At 47.1% G+C, this 22,915-nt stretch overlaps 2 protein-coding genes across 3 annotated transcripts in view; both read right to left on the reverse strand.

The window, feature by feature from the left end:
- Positions 1-8,782, reverse strand: part of LOC112607710 (phospholipid-transporting ATPase FetA-like) — a 111,436-nt gene extending 102,654 nt beyond the window's left edge. The window contains exons 1-2 of the mRNA XM_025358872.1: positions 8,652-8,782; positions 8,309-8,486 (exon numbers count right to left, since the gene is read on the reverse strand). Coding sequence (XP_025214657.1) covers positions 8,309-8,486; positions 8,652-8,782 — 309 coding nt within the window. The remainder of the gene's footprint in view (positions 1-8,308; positions 8,487-8,651) is intronic.
- Positions 8,783-9,754: 972 nt separating this feature from the next.
- The window catches only part of UNC13B (unc-13 homolog B), a 232,879-nt gene continuing 219,718 nt past the window's right edge, over positions 9,755-22,915 (reverse strand). Inside the window, exons 26-40 of one of the 2 annotated variants that reach the window (XM_025359917.1) lie at positions 18,635-18,761; positions 18,294-18,390; positions 17,920-18,063; positions 17,526-17,603; positions 16,961-17,038; positions 16,573-16,661; positions 16,181-16,333; positions 15,931-16,054; positions 15,767-15,823; positions 15,495-15,575; positions 14,774-14,921; positions 13,216-13,272; positions 11,817-11,909; positions 11,493-11,652; positions 9,755-11,338 (exon numbers count right to left, since the gene is read on the reverse strand). In XM_025359917.1, the coding sequence (XP_025215702.1) occupies positions 11,053-11,338; positions 11,493-11,652; positions 11,817-11,909; positions 13,216-13,272; positions 14,774-14,921; positions 15,495-15,575; positions 15,767-15,823; positions 15,931-16,054; positions 16,181-16,333; positions 16,573-16,661; positions 16,961-17,038; positions 17,526-17,603; positions 17,920-18,063; positions 18,294-18,390; positions 18,635-18,761 (1,772 nt within the window). In that variant the 3' untranslated portion in view covers positions 9,755-11,052. The remainder of the gene's footprint in view (positions 11,339-11,492; positions 11,653-11,816; positions 11,910-13,215; positions 13,273-14,773; positions 14,922-15,494; positions 15,576-15,766; positions 15,824-15,930; positions 16,055-16,180; positions 16,334-16,572; positions 16,662-16,960; positions 17,039-17,525; positions 17,604-17,919; positions 18,064-18,293; positions 18,391-18,634; positions 18,762-22,915) is intronic. The other variant, XM_025359918.1, reaches the window with a different exon arrangement.

The raw sequence follows: 22,915 nt of genomic DNA on the forward strand, positions 1-22,915 counted from the left end.
TGGCGGGTGCCTGTAGTCCCAGCTACTCGGGAGGCTGAGGCAGGAGAATGGCATAAACCCGGGAGGCGGAGCTTGCAGTGAGCTGAGATCCGGCCACTGCACTCCAGCCTGGGCGACAGAGCCAGACTCCGTCTCAAAAAAAAAAAAAAAAAAAAGAGAATTGCAAAAATAATACAAAGAATTTCTATATACCTTTCACCCATACTTTATCCTTATATTAGTATCTCACAAACCATAGAATAATTAACAAACAATTTAACCTTGGCATAATACTATTAACTACCGTATCGAATTTAATATTTTGGGCCGAGTGCAGTGGCTCATGCCTGTAATCCCAGCATTTTGGGAGGCCGAGGTGGGCGGATCACAACGTCAGGAGAGCGAGACCATCCTGGCTAACACAGTGAAACCCCGTCTCTACTAAAAATACAAAAAAACTAGCTGGGCATGGTGGCAGGCACCTGTAGTCCCAGCTACTCAGGAGGCTGAGGCAGGAGAATGGTGTGAGCCAGGGAGGCGGGGCTGCAGTGAGCCGAGATTGAACTACTGCACTCCAGCCTGGGCGACACAGTAAGACTCTGTCTCAAAAAAAAAAAAAAAAAAAAGAATTTAATATTTTACCATTTTTTCCCACAATTATCTTTTTTTGTTCCAAGAACCAACCCAGGATCCCATATTGCATTTAGTTGTTATGTCCCTTTAATCTCCTCCAACCTGTTACTGTTCCTCATTCTTTCCTTGCTTTTTATGACCTTGATACTTTTGAAGGGAACTGGCCAGTTTTTCTGTAGAATATGCCTAAACTTGGATTTGCGTGATGTGCCCTTCTCAGTGCATGATATCATGAGGAAACATGCTGTTGCTATGTATTCTTGGTGGTGTGAATCTAGATCACTCGGCTAAGATAGTGCCTTCCAGACTTTCTGCTGTAAACTTACTATTTTTTCCCTTTGTAATTACTAAATATCTGGGGACACAATCATGACATGTTAAAAAGCATGTTGAAAAACCTAAGAGTGGGCCGGGCGCGGTGGCTCAAGCCTGTAATCCCAGCACTTTGGGAGGCCGAGACGGGCGCATCACGAGGTCAGCAGATCGAGACCATCCTGGCTATCACGGTGAAACCCCGTCTCTACTAAAAATACAAAAAATTAGCCGGGCGCGGTGGCGGGCGCCTGTAGTCCCAGCTACTCGGGAGGCTGAGGCAGGAGAACGGCGTGAACCCGGGAGGCGGAGCTTGCAGTGAGCTGAGATCCGGCCACTGTACTCCAGCCTGGGCGGCAGAGCGAGACTCCGTCTCAAAAAAAAAAAAAAAAAAAAAAAAAAAAAAAAGAAACTAAAGTTCTTTCACTTAGACAGGAGAATCCAAAGGTAGAAATAACCTGTCCAACCTTGAGTTGATAGTCTCCAAGCTTCCTAAACTGTAGATGAAATTGCATAACATAGATGGCTGAAACTAGGGGTTGGGAATAGGATGCTGACCTATTAGCCTACAGTCTTCCCGTTGGCATTATACTACAAACCGACTTCAAGTTCCCCTAAGCCACAGTTGTGATTCTGTGCTGCCAGCATCCTGCATCCACCACACTTACTTGTACACAAAAGGCTGGTGAATATATTAAGCATAAAATACTTAATATTTTGTATTGGGGGCAGACTTTAATCACAAGTCTTTGTTTATATTTAGCTCAGTCTGAAAACCACATAAAATATAGCAAACACAATGAAACATAGAAATGACATAACTGTGACACCAGCATAGCCAGACTCTTAGGACTAAAATAACCTAGACTGTGTTCAAAGAAGTCATAATGAACACTCAATGAATAAATCTGCCTTCTGGAGAAAAACATCTCATCAACAAAAAAACCAGCACAGGGCCAGGCACAGTGGCTCATGCCTGTAATTCCAACACTCTGGGAGGCTGGGGTGGAAGGACTGCTTGAGGCCAGGAGTTCAAGACCAGCTTGGGCAATGTAGTGAGACCCCCATCTCCCTATATATATCTTTTAAATTAGCCAAGCATGGTGGCTCACGCCTGTAGTCCCAGCTACTTGGGAGGCTGACGTGGGAGGATCACTTGAGCCCAGGAGTTTGAGCTTACAGTGAGCTAATGAAGACACTACTGCACTCCAGCCTGGGCAACAGAGTGAGACCCTGTCTTTTAATAGCAACAACAACAACAAACAGAACAAAAAATATCAGAGGAGATTACACATGAACAGAATCCTGGTTGACTTAAATGCTTTTGAGAACCTGAGGAAAGGGCTCTCACAGAAGCAGATATGCCTATCATTCCCTAAAATAAAAGCTACATTTTCCCCAAACTGTTGTATAAAATTACAAAAACTTCTAATCTACTCTGTCTGAGTTTCTCTGAATTAGCTATTACACCCAATGCACAAATCCCCAGTTATTCCAGAAATCAAGGTTCCCCAACCTGATTCCCAGCACATGAATCTCAGCAAAGCTAACAATTACAGAAGAAAACAAAAGGTTTTTTTTTTTTTTCCTAATGCTATGGAAGAACAAAAAAAAAAAAAAAAAAAAAAAAGGGGGGGGGGGGGGGGTGGGGGGTGGATAGAAAGCAAGTCTTATCCCAAAATGCATTTAAAAGGCACAGTCCCAAAACTACCAGCACTCCACAGGACACTTCTCAGTTAAACTCCCTGTCTTGTCCCCTCCTCATTTCAACTACAATGTCTTTTTCACAGCAAAACACTCTAGGAAAACCTTCTAAACTTAGGAACTTTAAAATTCTGGGAGTGGTGGGAAGATGTTCAAACAGCTACTACTCTATGATGCCATTTAGATGACTAGATCTCCTTCAGTTTATTACTTCTGGTTCCCAACTTTTGAGAATTTGCCAAATTCTTTTATTGTAGGTTTTTTTTTTTTCTGTTTCCTCTACTGAAGGAAAATGAGTGAGTCTCAAAATACTCATTTACAACTTTCTCCTTCCCAAAGTGGTTCATGGACCCCCTGATAACTTTTCAATTAACTTAGCTTTGGTTTCAAATAGTTTAAAGCAAAGAGCTGAAGATGAATATAAAATAATATTTAAACGCAAAATGGAATAGCGAGGAATCTTCAAAACACTAGTTTCTTAGCTACCACCTTTTTCTATTTCCAACCTCACAGTCTCCCTCGGGAGTTCTCAGTCTATAAGGCAGGCTTTATAAAGTAACTGTGTGCTATAAATACCCCTCTGTCTAGAGTTTTCACTTGGGTCTGAACAAATATTGGAGGTCACACCATGTCCTTCTGGCACTTGTAACTTCTCAGTCTCACAAAGTAAACTCCTTATTAGGTATCATAATACTGATCCTTTGGGATGGCTTATCTTCTATTTCTTTCGGTCTATAAAAATGACTGAATGTTTACTGAGCTAGTCTTAACTATTTTGCACATAGTAGGTAGTTAACAATGTTTGTTGGCTGGGTGTGGTGGTGGCTCATTCCTGTAATCCCAGCACTTTGGGAGACCGAGGCAGGTGGATGACCCGAGGTCAGGAGTTTGAGACCAGCCTGGCCAACATGGTGAAACCCTGTCTCTACTAAAAATACAAAAATTAGCCGAGCATGGTAACACATGCCTGTAATTCCAGCTACTCGGGAGGCTGAAGCAGGAGAATCACTTGCACCCAGGATGTGGAGGTTGCAGTGAGCCGAAATCGAGCCACTGCACTCCAGCCTGGTTGACACAGTGAGACTCTTTCACCAAGTGTTGTACTTTCCTTTAAACAAGTGTTACTGGTTTTAAAATCAGGAGCAAGGGTGAGATAAAAAAATAAACAAACAACAAAAAAACTCTAACAGGAAGTTTGGAAAACTCAGTTCTGTTTCTTAGCTTGGAATCCTAAATCATTTATACCTAAAACAAATGATTCACTCCCAGTTTTCTAGCTTTTCTTATCTACAATAAAAGGCAATACCTGTCACTTTCCTTCCTTACTCAAGAAAATAATGTAAAGCAGGGGTTTTCAAAAGGAGTTTTGAAAGGGGAGGTTTCTCAGAGGCTGGAGTTAAGTGTGAAGGGGAGAAGGAAGAGCAAGAGGGCACTTTCACTCAACTTGAATAACTGCTTTTATCTGGAATATTCCATATATTTTCCACTGAAAAGGTAGAAATGGGGTCTGCTTTTTCTCAGTGGCAGGAGGGAAACTAATAGTCTGGTTCAAAAAACAAGAGACAAAAATAAAGTGCTTTTATGATTGGTTCTTATGGGTACCATTTATTCGGTGTTCTAGTTATATTCATGTTTGGAAGGATTTATAACAAATTAGTAACAGTAAAGTAACTAAGTAATTGGGAGGCAGAACACTAGGGGTAGAAGGGAGACTCAATTTTCACTCTATATCCTTTTGGCTACTTAAGGTTTTATAAAACAACTTTGTGCGTGAATTGTTTTTTCAAAAAATGTGAAGACTGCAACTTCCTGTAAACAACATTCAGTGCAGGGATGATATATGTCTCTTTAGAGAGACAGAACCAATAGAAATCATCTATCTATATAGAGAGAAAGAGATATATTTATATATACATATATAAAGTCTACATAGAGAGATTAAAATATACATCTCAGGAAACTCAGGTAGGACTTTTAGAGTCTTGAGGCAGGATTTCTTCCTCTTTGGTAAACCCCAGTTTTTGCCTTTAATTCCTTCATCAGATGAGGCTCACTCACATTATAGAGGGTAACCTCCTTTACATAAAGTCAACTGATTGTAGATGTTAAGCACACTTACAAAATACCTTAACAGAAAAAACTAAAATTTTTATTTTTATTTATGTTTTGGGGACGGAGTCTTGCTTTGTTGCCCAGGCTGTGGGCACCATCTTGGCTCACTGTAACCTCCACCTCCTGGGTTCAAGTGATCCTCCCACCTCAGTCTCCCAAGTAGCTGGGATTACAAGCCTGCACTACCACGCCTGGCTAATTTTTTTTTTTTTTTTTTTTTTTTTGAGATGGAGTCTCGCTCTGTCGCCCAAGCTAGAGTGCAGTGTGGCGCAATCTTGGCTCACTGCCAGCTCCACCTCCCAGGTTCACGCCATTCTCCTGTCTCAGCCTCCCGAGTAGCTGGGACTACAGGTGCCCGCCACCACGCCAGGCTAATTTTTTGTATTTTTAGTAGAGACGGGGTTTCACCATGTTAGCCAGGATGGTCTCGATCTCCTGACCTTGTGATCCGCCTGCCTCGGCCTCCCAAAATGCTGGGATTACAGGTATGAGTCACCAAACCTGGCCATGCCAGACTAATTTTTGTATTTTTAGTAGAGATGGGGTTTCACCATGTTGGCCAGGCTGGTCTTGACTCTTGACCTCGAGTGATCCACCCACCTCGGCCTCCCAAAGTTCTGGGATTACAGGTGTGGACCACCGCACCCAGCCGGAAAAACCTAAATTAGTGTTTGATTAAATAGTACTATGGCCCATAGATGCTGAAAATAAATAAATAAATAAATAAATAAATAGTAATACTGTCAGAGGTGTTTAAATATCTCCATCTTGAATAGAGCCTTGGTAAAATAAGGCTGAAACCTACTGGGCTGCATTGTCAGACAGTCAGGCATTCTAAGTAACAGGATGAGATAGAAGGTCGGCACAAGATACAGATCATAAAGACCTTACTGACAAAACAGGTTGCAGTGAAGAAGCCAGCTAAATCCCACCAAAACCAAGGTGGTGATGAGAGTGACCTCTGGTCGTCCTCACTGCTACACTCCCAACAGTGCCATGACAGTTTACAAATGCCATGGCAATGTCAAGAATGCCTATATAGTCTAAAAAGGGGAGGCATAAATATTCCACCCCTTGTTTAGCATATAATAAAAAAACCCATAATAATGGGCAACCAGGCCGGGCGCGGTGGCTCAAGCCTGTAATCCCAGCACTTTGGGAGGCCGAGACGGGTGGATCACGAGGTCAGGAGATCGAGACCATCCTGCTTAACACGGTGAAACCCCGTCTCTACTAAAAAATACAAAAAACTAGCCGGGCGAGGTGGCGGGCGCCTGTAGTCCCAGCTACTCGGGAGGCTGAGGCAGGAGAATGAGGTAAACCCGGGAGGCGGAGCTTGCAGTGAGCTGAGATCCAGCCACTGCACTCCAGCCTGGGCGACAGAGCGAGACTCCGTCGCAAAAAAAAAAAAAAAAAAAAAAAAAGGGCAACCAGCAGCCCTCTGGGCTGCTTGGCCTATGGAGTAGCCATTCTTTCATTCCTTTACTTTCTTAATAAACTTGCGTTCACTTTGCTGTATGAATTTGCCTCAAATTCTTTCTTGCGCAAGATCCGAAAACCCTCTCTTGGGCTTTTCTGTAGAGACAGGGTCTCGTTATGTTGTCCAGGCTGGTCTTGAATTCCTGACCTCAGGTGATCCTCCCACCTCAGCTTCCCAAAGTGTTGAGAGGCGTGAGCCCCTGTACCTGGCCTTACGGATATGTCTTGTCAGGCAGTCCTTCTTACAAAGTTGTCTCTAGTTGGGCTCTGGTAACAACACTTCCCACCTTTCCCCTGCAGGTCTAGAAGTGCTACTGATTCACCACTGTTGCTAGTCTGTTTCACCATTCCTTGTTAGTCTCCTTAACATTGACCATACCTCTATATGGGTTCTTTTCAGTTCAACCATTTTAAATATCAACTGTTTTTCTGCCAGGACCGTGATACACTAGAAAAATAATAAATGGCATATTTTCTTTTCCTTTATACTTCCATTCATTCACGTCCCAATATTTGCAAGAAAATCTCCTCTTTTTCCTCTAATTCAAAGCTTCCCATCCTCCCAAGTCCAACAAGTCTCTCTAAATACTCCATTACCTACAGAGCAACACTGTTGTTACCACTCTTGTGTGGGACCTAGTGTGACATCAGCACTCTTGTCCTTCTAGTTCTATGACTGTTCAGCTTTGCCAGTCTGGTTATCACAGCAGGGCAATCAGCTCCTTAGGGGTAGGGAACTTTAGCAATTAGAATCGCAAGTGATAAGCATATTTTAGCTGGAAAGAGCCTTAGAGGTTACCTTGTTTTACAGATGAGGAAGTTCAGGCTCACACAGGGAAAAAGTCTTTCTCACACAGCTATATAGTGGCAGAGTTAAATCTAGAATCCAGATTCTTCCTACTACTTCACCATGCTTTGGTGCTGCACTGGGTAATGAGTAGGCACTTAACATGCTGACGACTCACTTTTGAATTTATAAGGGGTTTTTGTCTCTTTTTGTTCAATGCTAGGCCTCATGCCTAGATGAATACCTGGCACATAGTAAGCGCTCAAAAAATATCTGTTGCATTTGAACCCAGTACCAAGCAAGACAAATTCCTTGGAAGTTAATTAGAACTCAGAGGATCATTTATAATAATCCCCTATACACTTAAAGAAAATGTATAGTTTTCAATGTGCTTTCATATATATGAGCCCATTTGATCCCTCTGAGGTAGACATGGCAGGAATTCTTAGTCCTAGATGACAGATGCAAGTTATTGAGGCTCTGAGAAGTTAAAGGTCATCTCCTGACTAGAATGTAGCAGAACTGGGCCCAGTCTTCTGACTCCTACTTCAATACCATCTCCACTATTTGCTGCTTTTTCAACTTTGCCTGTCTGCTTCTGGAGTTGGGTGGATAATTCAGGGAGTTAGTCCGAATATTCACAATGAATATGTCGGCGACAACTTAAGCTGAAAGATGTGATTTTTCTTTCTTAAAAGCCCACTGTTAAACGTACTTCTGTTCTAATTCTGATTAGATATAGCCTACAGAAATCAGTGGCTAATTCAAATCTGAAAGCTTGCTGAAGCCATGGGTAGCCAGCCAGAGTTTGACTCTTGCCTCTAGAGTGGGTATCCTATGCCGAAGAGTGGGAGGGAATAATAGCAAACGTGCCACTTCAGATCAAGTATGGGACAAGGATTATGACTTCTTAGAGAATCTGCATAGCGCTGGAAAAGTGGAAAACTCCCTGAGTTAACAAGAATGTGCAATTACTGGAGGTTTGGGGGTATCTGCTTCATAACTGGAAAAATGTGTGCCCTTTAGGAGTTATATGGGGGATAAAGCCCTCCTTTCTTAGATAATCTCGACAAAATGTCCTCTGTGGGAGTGTCTGGAAAACCAGTATACTCGAATATGGGGAGTGGTCTCAAGAAAGTATGAGGATGGACAGCTACTGGAAATACTGAGATGGGATAGTCTCTCTCCAAGGAATATTGGGAGGGAGAAGGCGATAACCTCTACTCGGGCGCCCGCTTTGGGCTCCTCTTGCTCACCGTCACCGCCCAGCCTCCGACTCCAGCGACTGCCATCTTAACGCACCTTCCTGCGCAGGCGCCCTAGAGCCCCAGGTTCCGGCTTAGAGCAGAGCCCCGCCCACAAGCCCCGCCCATCTCCCATGAGCCCGCCCCTGGCCACACCCCTGTCCTTAGGTGCCGACCCATTATGTTTCTCCAAGGAGGGGGCCCCTAGCTGCCGATTTGGCTTTGAAGTACCCGAACTATGCTGACCGTTGAGGGAATGGAGATGAAACACTCAGATCCTGCCTTTGGGTAGGTCACCGGCTGAGGAGGGGAGAGGGACAAGTAAATTATAACAATGTAGAGTGCTGTGGAGAGGCGTCCGGATATCAGAACCTAGAAAGCAGTGGAAAGGGCTGGCTGACTTTCCAGCAAGGGGAGCAGCATGTGCAGGCACGGACGGGTAGGAGCGCATGGTGCGTGTCGGGGACCTGCCGGGGCAGTGCTTTAGAATAGCTGCAGGATAGCGGCAAGGGGGGCGGTGCCGGCTGCACATATATTGGAGGGTCCTGGAGTTTCAGCCTGGAGGCTATCGGTGATCACTGAATAGTTTAATAGGAGAAGGACTTTATATTAGAGTGTGTGAAGAGAACAGGGTAAGAACAGAAGCAGGGGATTACACAGTAACTCAGGCATGAGGACGTAAAAGCTGCCACGACTCTTGTGGTAGTCGTGGGAATTTGAGGCGACCCAATGGATTCAACAGGTAATTTTGAGGCAGAAATGTTAAGTGGTTGGCTTGGGAGAGGAACAGGGAGGAGGAAATTTTTAAATGAGCAACTGAACTCTAAGGATTTATTTAGCAAGCAGTGGAGACGGAGCAACCCCGCCTGGTGCCCCGTTAGTCCCTGCCCCACAAGTAGTGATGGTGCAGGTTGAGAGAGTAGGTGAACACTATCTTTCTTGTTTCAGCTTTTCCCATTTCCATGCCAGGAGGCCTTTTACCTTATTTCTTCCCCGTTGGGAGTAGGCATTCTACTGCAGCTCTTCTTCCTTGAATAGAGCCTGAATGAAAGGCCAAGGTACAGTCCTAAGCCTAATCTTCTGTCCTATCTGTGGCAGCCTCAGTCCTCTGCCAAGATGGGCAGGCACACCTCTCCCCAGTGGGCCCCTGCCTTGTCCTCACAACCCAGGCTGTGATCTGTCCTAGCGATTCTAGACAAAAGGAAGAGAAGCATGGACGAGTTTTCACCAGACTACCTCTACTGCTACTCTTTTGGACCTTTTGCAGGAAGCCGGTGCCTTATGTCCCATGACTCTCTTAATTAGATTGGTGGTCTCAGCTCTAGGACAGGATGTTAGCCCAGTGGTGCTTATCCAGAACCACTTTAGGCTTCACCCACTGGCTGTCAGGTATGGGGGTGGAGAAGTGTGAAGCAGCAAAGGACCATTAGGCCAAAATCTACCATTATAGAGGACAGTCATTTCCATGGCTTTCCACACATTAGCAGAATTACCAAACCCCAAAGGCTGCTATAAGATAATTTATTACAGACTAGCCTATAATCTGTAACAATGGCACATATAATAATTAACAACAGCAAAGATGCTTGGTTTCTTGTTTCATGTAATGGCCAGTACATCTGTGGACAATGTCGAGTCCTCAGGAAGTCCAGGAGGCTGCTACAGAGGAAATCCAAGAACCATGTCACATCTCTGAGCAAGTCTTGGGAAGTCCATCTGACTCTCTGAAAGTTTGTCTCTGACCTCCCAGGGAATGTTGAGGGCCCCCTCCATCCAGCCTGTACAGAGGGATCAGAGTCCAGGCTCCTTCTACAGGGTTGAATATCTGAGGGGAATAGCAAATGACCCAGATGAAAGAGAGAGACTGAGACCAAAGTCTAGATTCTCTCTGCAAGGTGGAGGATGGCTAGAAGGCAGTGGACACAGATGAGCAGGACTTTTTCTAGACTGGTTTCTATTTGGCTTTGTTCAGGGCCTACCCAAGAAGAAAATACTCCTGGATCCTTCAACTACCCCTCAGGTAGATACATGTTAGAACAGCCTGTCACGTCCTCAAGCATCACTCCCCTGCCTAGATGAGTGAGGCAGGGAGACTCCCAGGCAGGTGGTCCCTAGTGCCTGGGGTCCAAAGACATATTCTTCTCAGGGCTTTGAAGCACCACGTGAACCTGGTCCTACTCATGATACAATCTGGGGAAAGGGATTAGCACAGTTCATTTCTAGAAGGTATCTTGTTCAGTTTCAAAGCCTTGTTCTCATTGGAGCCACAGAAAATCAGTGGATTCTGCTCAAGGGACAGTCTAAATTCTATTCTGTGTACTCCTGCCCTGGCCATACTACAATCCAGACCACAGGGCTCAGCAACAGGCTCAACTGACTGCCCAGCCAGCCAGGCACAAGTTCCACACCCTCTACACTTGTTTTTCTAATGATTGGTGTGTATGTGTCTAACTGGATAAGCTGTGGCATGGAGATGGTAGAGGTGGAATGAGGAGTGGAGGGGTGTCTACCAAGAATGGCTGACACTCTCAGAAATGTTTGTCCTTCTCTCTTTATGGAAAATTTCTCCATATGGTAACCCCACATACCAGCCCCTAGTACCACAGTCCTGCTGGGTCAGGGCTTCATGACCCTTTCTGTGAAAAGCAATATTATCACCACCCCAAATTTTTCCTTAAATATCTTTAACTGAAGGGGTCAGCCTCTTGACTGCAAAGATCCTAAGCTGATTACACAGCTAACTCCCACTGGCCCTGATTTGTGAAATTGCTGCTGCCTGATTGGAACAGGAGTCGAAGGTGTTCAGCTCCCCTCCTCTGTGGAACGAGACTCTGATTTGAGTTTCACAAATTCTCGGGCCACCTCATCATTGCTCCTCTGAGACAAAATCCGGAGAATGGTCAGGCCTGTCTCATCCATGTGGATCTTCCGGCCCAAGGGGCACCAGCAGGCACAGCTGCCCTTGGCTGTGACATCCCTCAGAGGCATCACAGCCAGCCCTAGCACGCGATCTTCCCGGGCAAAGCAGTAATCCTTCACGCATATCTGCAACTCATAGGACTCGGGCCCCTCTTCATTTCCCAGGAGGCTGTGAGCACAGGATAGAAGTTAATGAGGCCAGAGTTGAGAGTCTTCAGCTGATTTCACTCTAGTCTGCCATCTCCCAGGGCCCTCCTCCCCACCCACCCCTCAAGTTTTACCCCCATCCCAGAGTCCTGCAGGTCCCCCACCCTGTAACTTACAAGTGGAATGTCTCATTGTACTTGGGGGCCCAGTTGTTGCTTTTGGACTTGGTTGTGAACTTCCTCTTCTTATCACTTTGGTGTGGGCCAACCATGGTCACCTCCACGAAAGGCCGGAACATACCCGCTGTCTGCCACTTGAGGTCATTGGCAGCCACCACTGCCCAAACAAGGGAAACCTGTGAGGGATCCCACCAGGAATTCCCAGTTCTTGAACCCCACGTGACCTTCCCCTTGGAGAAGGGCTGAGATGAGCCCCTGCTTTTGAGTGATGAGTGAGGCCACTGGGCAAGGAAAGGGCAGACCTGTAAGTCCATCACTCACCTTTCACTGTGACCTTGTGCTCCCCAGTACCCGGGTGTGTAAACAAGTCCACCTGAATAGAGACTTCTCCCACAGGATCGTCCACACCAGACCCTGAGGGACAAATGGAGAGATGATTCCCCATTGGAGAACACTAGGAGGTAAAACTGAGGGGTGAGGAGGCCACCACCCTATACCCAAAAGCAAGAAGCAATCACCATGGGATTTAACCATGGGAAGTAAGCAATAGAAGAAGGGAAAGAAATGGGATAAAGAACAATGCTGTGTCTTGTAACACAAGTTAAGCTGACAGCATCTTCGCCACAACATTTTCCAAAAATGCACTAAGACTCTCTCTCAAGGATCCCCAAAACTCTATCTCCTAGGCTGAAGGATTTTTCATTAAAAGATGTTGGGGTAGGACAGTGCCATCACCTTATATCTGTGTCTGGGAATTATGTTGACTTGGTGGTGTCTCTTAATGGAAAAATGTGGGTCTTCTCTAGCCAAAAGCAGCAACCTTCCACCTATGCCCAGGATTCCTAGAGGTCCCTGCTTGGGAAGCTGCAGGATTCCTAGAGGTCCGTGCTTGGGAGGCTGCAGGATTCCTAGAGGTCCGTGCTTGGGAGACTGCAGGATTCCTAGAGGTCCCTGCTTGGGAGGCTGCAGGATTCCTAGAGGTCCCTGCTTGGGTGGCTGCTGTGCTCTGAAAGACTTCATCCCCCTCAAACCTGGGCCCCTCTATAGAATGAACTCCCCAGTTCCAATCTCTGAAAAGAGCCAATCTACAGGCTCCCCCTAACAGAGACCCCACCCTATTTTAAGCAAACACCGGGCCAGGTGTGGTGGCTCATGCCTGTAATCCCACCACTTTGGGAGGCCAAGGCGGGTGGATCATGAGGTCGGGAGATCGAGACCATCGTGGCTAACACGGTGAAACCCTGTCTCTACTAAAAATACAAAAAAAATTAGCTGGGCGTGGTGGTGGGCACCTGTAGTCCCAGCTACTCAGGAGGCTGAGGCAGGAGAATGGCATGAACCTGGGAGGCGGAGCTTGTAGTGAGCAGAAATCGTGCCACTGCACTCCAGCCTGGGCGACAGAGTGAAACTCTGTCTCAAAAAAAAAAAAAAAAAAAAAAAGGAAAAGGAAAGAAAAAAGAAAACACCACAATCTTACACACCAGAGAAAATCCTTTGTCCTGAGGCAGAGGGGTGGGAGATTGCTGAGAACACAGACAGGGATCAACAACAGAACCCCTTCCTGGGCTATATGAAGGCATTGCCCATCTCTGAGACTTGGAATAGAGCTCCTAAACTTTGACAACTGGTTCCCCCACCCCCAGCACAAGTTGCTCATTCTAGCTCCCAGGGGTCAGTGTTAGCCCATGTTAGATCCATATTTGCATGGTGTACAACATACCCTTTTCCGGCCGAATGTCCTCATTAGCAGTAAATCTAATACCTTTCCCATCATGCACTGAATGAGGACAGGCAAGTCAGAGGTAGTAGCAGCAGCAGAACAGAGAAAGAAGAATTCGTTAGCAGTCTAAGGAGTTATCAGCCATTCAAAGCAGCTCTACACATATTCTGAGGGAGCACAGAGGTGGGGCAGAGTGGAGAAAGAAGTGAAAGAGCTGGAGTGAGTGTGTGAATGCTCCAAATTAGACTTCATGGGTCAGAGACCAACCAAATCATAGGCAGAAACAGTAGAAAAAGACAGAGAGGAGGTATCTGAGACCAGCAGGACAAGAGAGAGGCTGGAGGCTCTAATTTCTTAGACCCTTAAATGATAAAGCAATGGGTAGAAAATGCACACACATACATAGGGATTCTTCCTGCAGTGTCCAACCTTGCTCTCACCATATGTGTGCTCATTCCAGGCTCTCCTCATCTTTTATCAAGCTTAAAGCTTAACGCTTCTAAAAAGCCTTTCTGGATTAACTCAGATCTTCTTTGATGGTGTGTGCCTGCACATGTACCCAGCTCTGTAAAAGTTCTCCCTGTCCACTTAAGTAAGACTCACAGCTCTTCTTTGCTCTCTACTCTTCCCTCCCTGGATTGGAAATGAGAACAGATGGGGAATAGAGCAGTACTTTAGGTCCCTTCCATTTTCTGACCTCCCATCACCAGTCTACCTGCTTAAACCCCTCTCCCCTCTAGGTCAGCCCTGTGCCCCAGATTCACACACAGCTCAGTAATGCCTAAGCGTCAACTTCTGCCACCAGTTTCGCTCCCCCAGGCAGCCTGCTCAGGTTTCCTAGGAACAAGCAGTAAGAAATGTGCCTGAGGTGCCTCCGGGGAGGGCTCTGCTCCAGCATCAGAATTTCAACCTGAGCTACATCTATGCAGATGTGTTTTGTTTTGGACAGGCCACGCGAAAGGTAGGGAGGGGTTCTGAGCACTGAAAATCACTGGGAGAAAGCCGGCTTCCTGGGTCCCCTGTGCATAAGCAGCACCCCTGAGACTGGAACTACAGCTGTGCACAGGGCCCCGGGATCCACACCCTCCCTTCAGCAGCTGCCATGGTTTGCCTCTCTTCCTTGTCTCCCTATGCATGCTGCAGAGTCTGGAAAGTCTTTTGCCTTCTCTCCCCAGGACAACTCCCAGCAAAGCTCCCCACACTACGAGCCTTCATATTTCTCATGGCTTTCATTCATTCTCAAGTCTTCCTCACAGATTTTTCCTTCTTGCCGCTTACCAGTCAGGGTGTACTCCTTGAGCTCAATAAACATGCATGGGCCAGGCAATGTCTGGGAAAAGAAATCTTAGACATATCTCCCAGGCCTCTGTGATTCTCCTGCCTGGTAATGGGTATGGGGTGGATGTAAGTACTGAGATCAAGCAATCAAGATCTGAATTTGAAGGGCTCTCTGAAGAAGTACCTGGATCTGCCCCCAAGGGCATGAAGATACAGACTCCCTAGGGGAAGATGTGTATCAGAGAGGAGAGGTGGAAACCCAAAGCCCTCAGGGCCTTACCTTGGGTGGTCTGCGAGCGCACAAAGGTCTTGATGAGAGTGTCAGTAGTCTGTGTGTACAGAGACAGGGCATAGCGTAAAGACTGTAGATCTGGGCTCTTCTCCAGGAAGGTTTTCTTCAGCCCATTGCCTCCTGCATGGAAGTATTGCTGCAAGATAAAAGAGCACCTGTGACTGCTTCATCTACTTACAGAAAGCAGCTCCCCAACATTGTCCTCAGAGAAGCAAGAAGAGGGCTGTGAGAACAGGCTGTTCAGGAACACGCACAGAACCAGAGTCATAGGCTCTTGGGTGAAGAGTATTATTTGGGTATTTGGCAGGATTGGTAGGGGATGGCCACAGTCTTGGAGGTGGGGTGGTGTTTGAAGGATGGATCTTTCTGGACAGGCAAAGAAATGGAATAGAAGCATTTCAGGCAAGGAGAAGGACCAAAAGTGCTCTTTTACCCATCTGAACCTTAGAGAACTTGAGACCTATGACATACCTCTCCCAGGTGCCTTGAAGCACAGTTCATATGTTCCTGCCTTATATCACCTTACCAATGATAAGCATCTTGAACTTAGGAACCGTATCTGATTCTCTTTGTATCCTTGGCAGTACATAGTAACTCTCTTCTGGATGTGGAGTGCTAGGAGCTGGAGGGACACCTGGTCTAGGAGAGTGGAATGCCAGGGCCAAGTGAGTGTGGTAGTAAGGCTGTCTGAAAAAGGGGGGGCCTCCACCTTGATGGTGTCCAGGGCGAGGTCAAGGACTGCACACTGCTTTGGAGTGAGATTCCGTGTTTCCTCTCGCACCATGTGATCCTGTTCAGAGAAATCAGCAGCATCAGGACAGCTCAAAGCAGTCACGCACCCATCTGCCAGCCCACAGTGCATATTCATCTCCTCCTTTTCCTCTTCAGTCTCCAAAGCTCCAATTTCCTTCCCCCCAGCCACCCTCTCTCCATGACTTCAGAAGGACCACACCTGACAGGAGGACCCCACACCCAGAGTACCTTGAGTTTGGAAAGATGGCTCAGCTCCTTGGCAGCAGTGAAGATCAGCTGGGTGCCCTGGGCAGAGAGGGAATCAGTCAAAAGCAGAGGACCCCAACTCCATCAGGAAGCAGGGAGTGAGGGGAAGGGAGACAGCAGGAGGAAGTGGAAGGAGGTGTCCTTACCGTCTGGTCAGTGAGTGGGGGCAGAACAATCATCCTCTCCATTGTGTTCATCACCACGCGCCAGAGCTCCTTCAGTACACGCTTCAGAACCGTCTTCTCACACACAGTGGCAAAGAGGGTGAGGCTGCAAGTCCAGGCAACAGGTGAGGCCAGGGTGAGAGTTTGAGAACCCCTCTTCCCAAGGAGCTCCCCTGCCGGATGGCATCTGCTTTGCTCATCCCCACAGGATAGTCCTGAATGCTGTACTCACTTGCCATCCAGGAAGTCCATGAGAGGCCGGAGCACGCTATCTGCATCCTGAGTCGCTGAGGCCCTGGCGTCTGGAGATGCATTCCCTGTGCCCCGAACCTGGCCCAGGATGTCGGCCATTTGTCGAACACACTCATCAATCCGTACCTGGAAACTATACACGTGCCCACAGTGTAGCCTTCCCCTCCCCAAACACACGCTGTCCCTGGAGCGGCACCAGCTATTTGGTCCCATTCCCATATGCTCATGGTGCAGTTCCAGCAGGGACAGTCAGCAGGAGTACAGGGAAGATCCGCACACCTGCAGCTATATGGAGAGGTGTGGGGCAAGGGCTCTGGGATTGGCTAGGGACCACATCTGGCTCTGAGGGCCTTGTATTGTGGGGTCACTGACCTGTTTCCAAACACCATGCTGAGCTCATCCAGAACCGTATTCAGTTTCACCTGCAGCTCCTTCAGACTGTCTGCAGCTTCAAGGTCCAGCTATATTCACAGGAGGTAAGCCTGGCTAGGCTGCTTTTCTTACCCTCTTCTACCCTGCCACACCCTTACTACTCCCTTGCAGGACCCTACCCCAGTGCCTATTCCTCCCTCGCAGGGCCCTACCCCAATGCCTATTCCTCCCTCGCAGGGCCCTACCCCAATGCCTATCTCAGATTAAGCCAGCCCAGACCCCAAGCTGAATTCCTGGCCTATACCTAGTAAAGAGAGGGTAGAGTTCTGTGGCCAAGGAGCTCAGGAATAAAGGGAAAATACAGTGACTCCCAAACCCTAAGACGTACCTCCTTGCCTCCCATGGCCTCAAACATTTTCTCCAGCTGGACCCTCAGTTGCTGCATGTTGTTCATCAGGATGCAGGGCTTTGGGGACAGATGTAGCTGTTGAGTCTTGGCTCCTTTCAGCATAGGGCCCATTAGCCTAGGGTCCCTCCCTCTCTCACAAAAGCCACAGGGACTTCACACATTACATAGGTTTCTCCCTAAGCACGAAGAGCTGGGGCCAGTTCAGAGAATTCTCCTTGACTAAAAGCAAACGTTTTCATTTTTAAGCTGGGTGGTAGGTACTCAAGTATTAATGTATTATCCTTTAGAACTCGTTGAATATCTTAAGTTTATATATAAAAGACTAAACAAAGGTCTAGCTTAGCAGAGGATAATGTAGCAAATGAGACTCACAGGAACTCTGTCAAGTTCTCATAATTTTGTGGCATGGATCTGAAGCAAAGCCATGGTGGGAATCAGGCGTCAGGAGTGTCACCCCAACCCTCAATTCTGAGGACAGCTTCAAAAGCAAGGATTCAAATGTCATCCACTCTCTTTCTCTAAGAGTCCCAGAGCCTGAACCTACCAGTTTCTCCTTTGTGCAATAGGCTGGGAAGTCCTTTGACAAGATGTCTGCATATTGCATCAGCACCTTCCCAATGGTCTGAGAAGAGGAGAAAAGGAAAGGGAACTCTTAGCTCTTCTATGGGAATCTTGCCTAAGGTGGCACTTCTCATCACAGAACAGTAACAGCAGGGAGGTAAAGGGGGAATCTCACAGTACAGGACAAAGCTCCCTCTCAATCACAGAACAGCACTAAGACAGAACCATCTGTCTGCCCCAGAAACAAGCAAAGGAGAATGGGGGTCACAGGAGGCTCTACCTGGAGGCCACAATGGAGAGGTGCTGAGCTCAGGCCTGTGATGAGACTGTGAGTGTGGTGGTGGTAAGCGGGAGGGAGTAGGAAGGGTTATGGTCACCTTAGCAAACCTCCTCATGTAGTGGGCAAGGATGCTGGGGTCTGGGCATTCCAGCTTCCGGATGATCTCAAAGCTCTGATTGAGTTGTGTGAAGACATCCACCACAGAGCAGGAAAAGAGTGCATGCTCTGATGTCTGCTGGAACTAAGGAAGACCACACACAGGGTCACCATCCACAGCTTCTATCTTTTCCCAAGCTTGTAGAGTTTGAAAAGGCTCTGACCCAGCAAGGGTGGCTAGTGGCCCTCAACAGCCCTCCTGTGAACTCCACAGGACAGGCATAGCCATCCTGGCTAAAGCCCAGTAACTTCTGCCGATAGCTAATTGCTGGGAGACCTGGCCTGGATCCTGTGCAGCCAAAGCCCCTGACTTACTCCATCCTTCTTATCTCGCTCCAGGGCCCCATGCAGGAATTCCAGGGATACATCCTCATTCTCATCCAGCCATTGTAGCACAAACTGCTCAAACCACCTGCAGTCAGAGCAGGAGAACAGGGGGTTAGAACTCGTGGTTGGAATATGCCATTTCCTGACAGCTCCACTACACTGGGATCCTCTGGATGGCAGGGCACAGTTTAACACTTTTCTCTGTCTACAGTGGTACCTGGAACAGGCAGTACCCAAGACTGGCTTGTTGAAATGAATTGGGGATACTAGCCCTGCCCACCCAGAGGGCCGTCTTCCCTTCCCTGTGTAGTGCCCACATGATGACTCACGCTGGGTACTCAGGCACCTGCCCCTGGAGGACAGGCAGATCCCGCACGTATTCATTGTGGAGCCATTTCACCTTGAAGTGCAGGTTCATGTAGTCAGCACTCTTACACAGGCGGTCTTTCTCATGCTCTAGTGGTAGGGAGAAAGGTTGGGTCAGGTCCCAGCAGTAGAGTCCATGGTTCCTGAGCCTTCCCAAGGCAGCAGATCTGGTCAGGCAACTCCATCAGATGTCCTAAGACAAGGGTGACTCCAAACCTCCTTCTCACAGCCATCTCTCCCCACCAGTGTTCTGCTGAGCAACTCTCCACAAGCTTGGCCCAAATCTTCCTCTAGAAAGACTAAGCCAGACTCCCAGATAAAGCCTGCAGTCTTTTTGTTCTAGCATTTGGAAGTGGTCTTTTTGCTCTAGCATCTGGCCTCTGGTGAAGAGGACGAGAAAGGGCCATGAGTGCTGATGCTGATTAGTAGGGAGACTGCCCATGACTGTAGAGGGCAATGGTTTTCCAGGGCCTTTCTGATCATGGTAGTTGAGTCATCCTTCAGACAGGCTTAAAGGCAGAGATGAGCAGGTGTACATGGCATGAATGGGTCAATGACAACTACAGAGACAAGGAAAATCAAACTGGGCCAAGTTGACAGAGCAGTTGGGCAGCCATGGTGTAATGGAATCTTGAGGCAAACTGAAGGGCTCTAGGGCAGAGCTGAGACACTGAAAAAATGAATTCTCAGGGAAGTATGCAAATATGAATAGTCAGTTTGGAAACTATGGAAACACAGCCAGATGAAAGGACATATCATGCTGCAGAAAATGGGGCACTTATTATGAACTTGAAAAGTCATCTTGCTGAATCTCCAGAGCCTTCTGGAAAATCTAGGACAAAGATAACTCACAATTTGCTCAGAGTCTGGAGCACTGGCCACACCCATAGGTTCTCTTCATCTACCCCCTTTATAGTTGAAGCACTAATTTAAATAATAAAAATCAATTGTATGCTGACACATCAACGTAATGGTAAAAGCAAGCAAATGTGGGAGAGGACTAAGCAGCAGAGAAGAGAAGGCCACTGTCCTTGGGGACTTTGTTGCTCAACTTTGAGTTGCCATGGGCGAAGCTCCTCCAAGTCAAGGTGGAACATTCAGGCTGCGGCAGCTGGCCCTTGTGAACTAGTGCAGCAGACACCGAAGGAGGAAATGGAGGCCTGGGATTAAGCCTCGAAGGGCTTCAAGTCCCAGGAATTTCATTCCCTGGCACTGCAGGCAGTACTGTCTCAACCTAAAGTTGCATTTGCAGTCTCTTCTATGAAGCAGTGAGCAGGAGAAGAGGGAAAAGGTATAAGACTAGGGGCAAAAGGACACTAAAAGTTCTTACCACCCAGAAAGAGGACTTTTCGTATACGAATGACAGTGGTTGCTTGTGACAGAGCAGAGACACCAATAAGCAACAAAGAGAGTAAAAAAATCAGGGACATCAGAGAGACCCTCAGGACATCGAGAGAGACCCTCTCCTCCATCCCCCTCCCCTGCTGTTCTTGAACCAGTCTAAGAACCTAGAAACATCAGGAGGGCCCTCCTCCTTCCTTTTCAAGCAGGGCTGCCCATCACTCCGTAACTCCCTAACTCTTTCTTTTAGGGACTTTCAAGTTACCGCTTTTACATATAATTTTCACTTTCTCTGTCAATTCATTATCTGCACTCTGGCCCCTATCCCTAATTTCTGTATTAACTTCTCTGGTGTAAAAACTAACTGACAAGTTCTGAAACACCGGCCACACTTTAAACTATTCTAACAAGTCCCATGGAGTCATGCTCCAGTAAAGTTGTTTGAGGTGGGGTAGTCTGTCAGAAGGGCCAATCCATAACCTCCTGCCCCTGACTTCCACCTAACTCCCTCCTTTCCTCCTGGAGAGCTCGTCCAACCTCATGATTTCTCAACTACCCAGTTTGCTGGTATCTCCCCCTAATCTCTCTTCGGTTCTGGTAGTGTCTATATACACTTCTTATTTTTTTTGAGATGGAGTCTCGCTCTGTCGCCCAGGGTGGAGTGCAGTGGTGCTCTCTCTGCTCACTGCAACCTCTGCCTCCTGGGTTCAAGCAATTCTCCTGCCTCAGGCTCCTGAGTAGCTGGGATTACAGACTTGTGCCAGCACACCTGGCTAATTTTTGTAGTTTTAGTAGAGTTGGGGTTTCACCATGTTGGCCAGGCTGGTCAGGAACTCCTGAACTCAGGTGATCCACTCGCCTCAGCCCCGCAAAGTGCTGGGATTACAGGTGTAAGCCACTGCACCTAGCCCATATAAGCTTCGGATGGAACATTTCATCATGCCTGGATTTAACTTGCCCCCATCTCTCACCATCTTAAAATCTCCAGCTGAAGTGGAACAGAGTACACCAACTAATCTTATCCTCTTGTTCAATGCTGAGTTTTATCCTCAAATCTTCCTTCTACCTCTTTATTCATACCCAGTTAAATCACCAGCTCCTGATTTCACCTCCAAATGTCTCTGGAATCTATCCATTCCTTCTAGCCACACTATTACCTGCCTATGTCTCATTACCACCATCTCTAACCTGGATTACTACAATAGCCTCCAGACTGGTCATTCTGCCTTCCAATCCATTCTCCACACTGTAGACAGAGCGAGTGGCCTTTCTACATAATAATCTGATCACATCAATCCCTTGCTTAACATATGTCAGTGGCTCCCAACTACCTCAAGATAGAGTCCAAAAGTCAGCTGGGTGCGGTGGCTCACACCTGTAATCCCAGCACTTTGAGAGGCTGAGCGAGGCAGATCACTTGAAGCTAGGGGTTCAAGACCAGACTGGCCAACATGGTGAAACCCTGTCTCTACTAAAAATACAAAAATTAGCTGTGTGTGGTGGTGCACGCTTGTAATCCCAGCTACTCAGGTGGCTGAGGCAAGAGAATCGCTTAAATCCAGGAGGCGGAGGTTGCAGTGAGCCAAGATCAGCCCACTGCACTGGGCAACACAGCAAGGCTCAAAAAAAAAAAAAAAAAAAAAAGAGAGAGAGAGAGTCCAAAAGCCTAGACATGGCTTACAACCTCCTTCACAATCTGACTCTGTCACACCTCTCCACCTTCAGGTCTTACTTATCTCTTCCCCTACCCTCTGAAGTGCTAGTCACACTGAACTGCTGCTTCCAGTTCTCCAAGCATGCCAGCTCTCTTTAGACCCCAGGTCTTGGATATGCTGTAGCCTCTGCATGAAATGTTCTGTGTCTCCCTATCTTGTCACTACCACCCTCACAGCTAAGTCTTATTACCCTTCAGGTTTCAGCTTGTACATTGCCTCCCCCAGGAAGCCTTCCCAGGTCCTCAGAGTCTGGGTTACATGGTTCTCCTGTGTGCTCTCAGCACCCTATACTTACTCCTCTTGTGGCATTATAACTTTGTGGGTTTTTTTGTTTGTTTGTTTTTTTTTTGAGACGGAGTCTCATTCTGTTACCCAGGTTGGAGTGCAGTGGCACGATCTTGGCTCACTGCAACCTCCGCCTCCCAGGTTCACACGATTCTCCTGCCTCAGCCTCCTGAGTAGCTGGAATTACAGGCACACACCACCACACCTGGCTAATTTTTTGTGTATTTTTAGTAGAGACAGGGTTTCACTATGTTGGCCAGACTGGTCTCGAACTCCTGACCTCGTGATCCGCCCGCCTCAGCCTCCCAAAGTGCTGGGATTACAGGTGTGAGCCACCGTGCCCAGCCATAACTCTGTGTTGTAACTGCCAATTTATATGACTGTTTTCTAGACTGCTTTGTGAGCTTCTTAAGGGATGGTACTATGCCTCGTTCATCTCATTGGGTTCCAATAACCAGCACAGTGCCTGGCACAGAGAAAATATTCAATAAACATTTGGTGAATGGAGTGGGGATTTACTGTAAAGTGGCAAGAAGGAACTTTTGTTTCATATTTTAATTGGGAGAGTTGTTACACAGTTGGGCTTATTTGTCAAAACTCATTAAATTGTATTCTTAAAGTGGTCTTACTGTATCGTCTATAAATTATACCTTAATAATGTTGACTTACAAAATATTTGGCGAAGAACAGCATTTTCAACTTTCCTTTTATAGTCGGAGTCAATGCCACTCTCCTATCATCCAGGCCCCCAAACTCCTCCCCTTCTCTTGCCCTCCATATTCTGACCATCACAAAGTCCTGTTCTGGCGTCCTTCCAATGTCTATCAAAGCCCATTCTCCTCTCTCCACTTCTCTTCTCTAATCCCAGCGCCCTCCATCCCTAAATTATTACAATAGCTCATC

This window comes from Theropithecus gelada, chromosome 15 (genome assembly GCF_003255815.1).
Source record: "Theropithecus gelada isolate Dixy chromosome 15, Tgel_1.0, whole genome shotgun sequence".
Taxonomy (NCBI): Eukaryota; Metazoa; Chordata; class Mammalia; order Primates; family Cercopithecidae; genus Theropithecus; species Theropithecus gelada.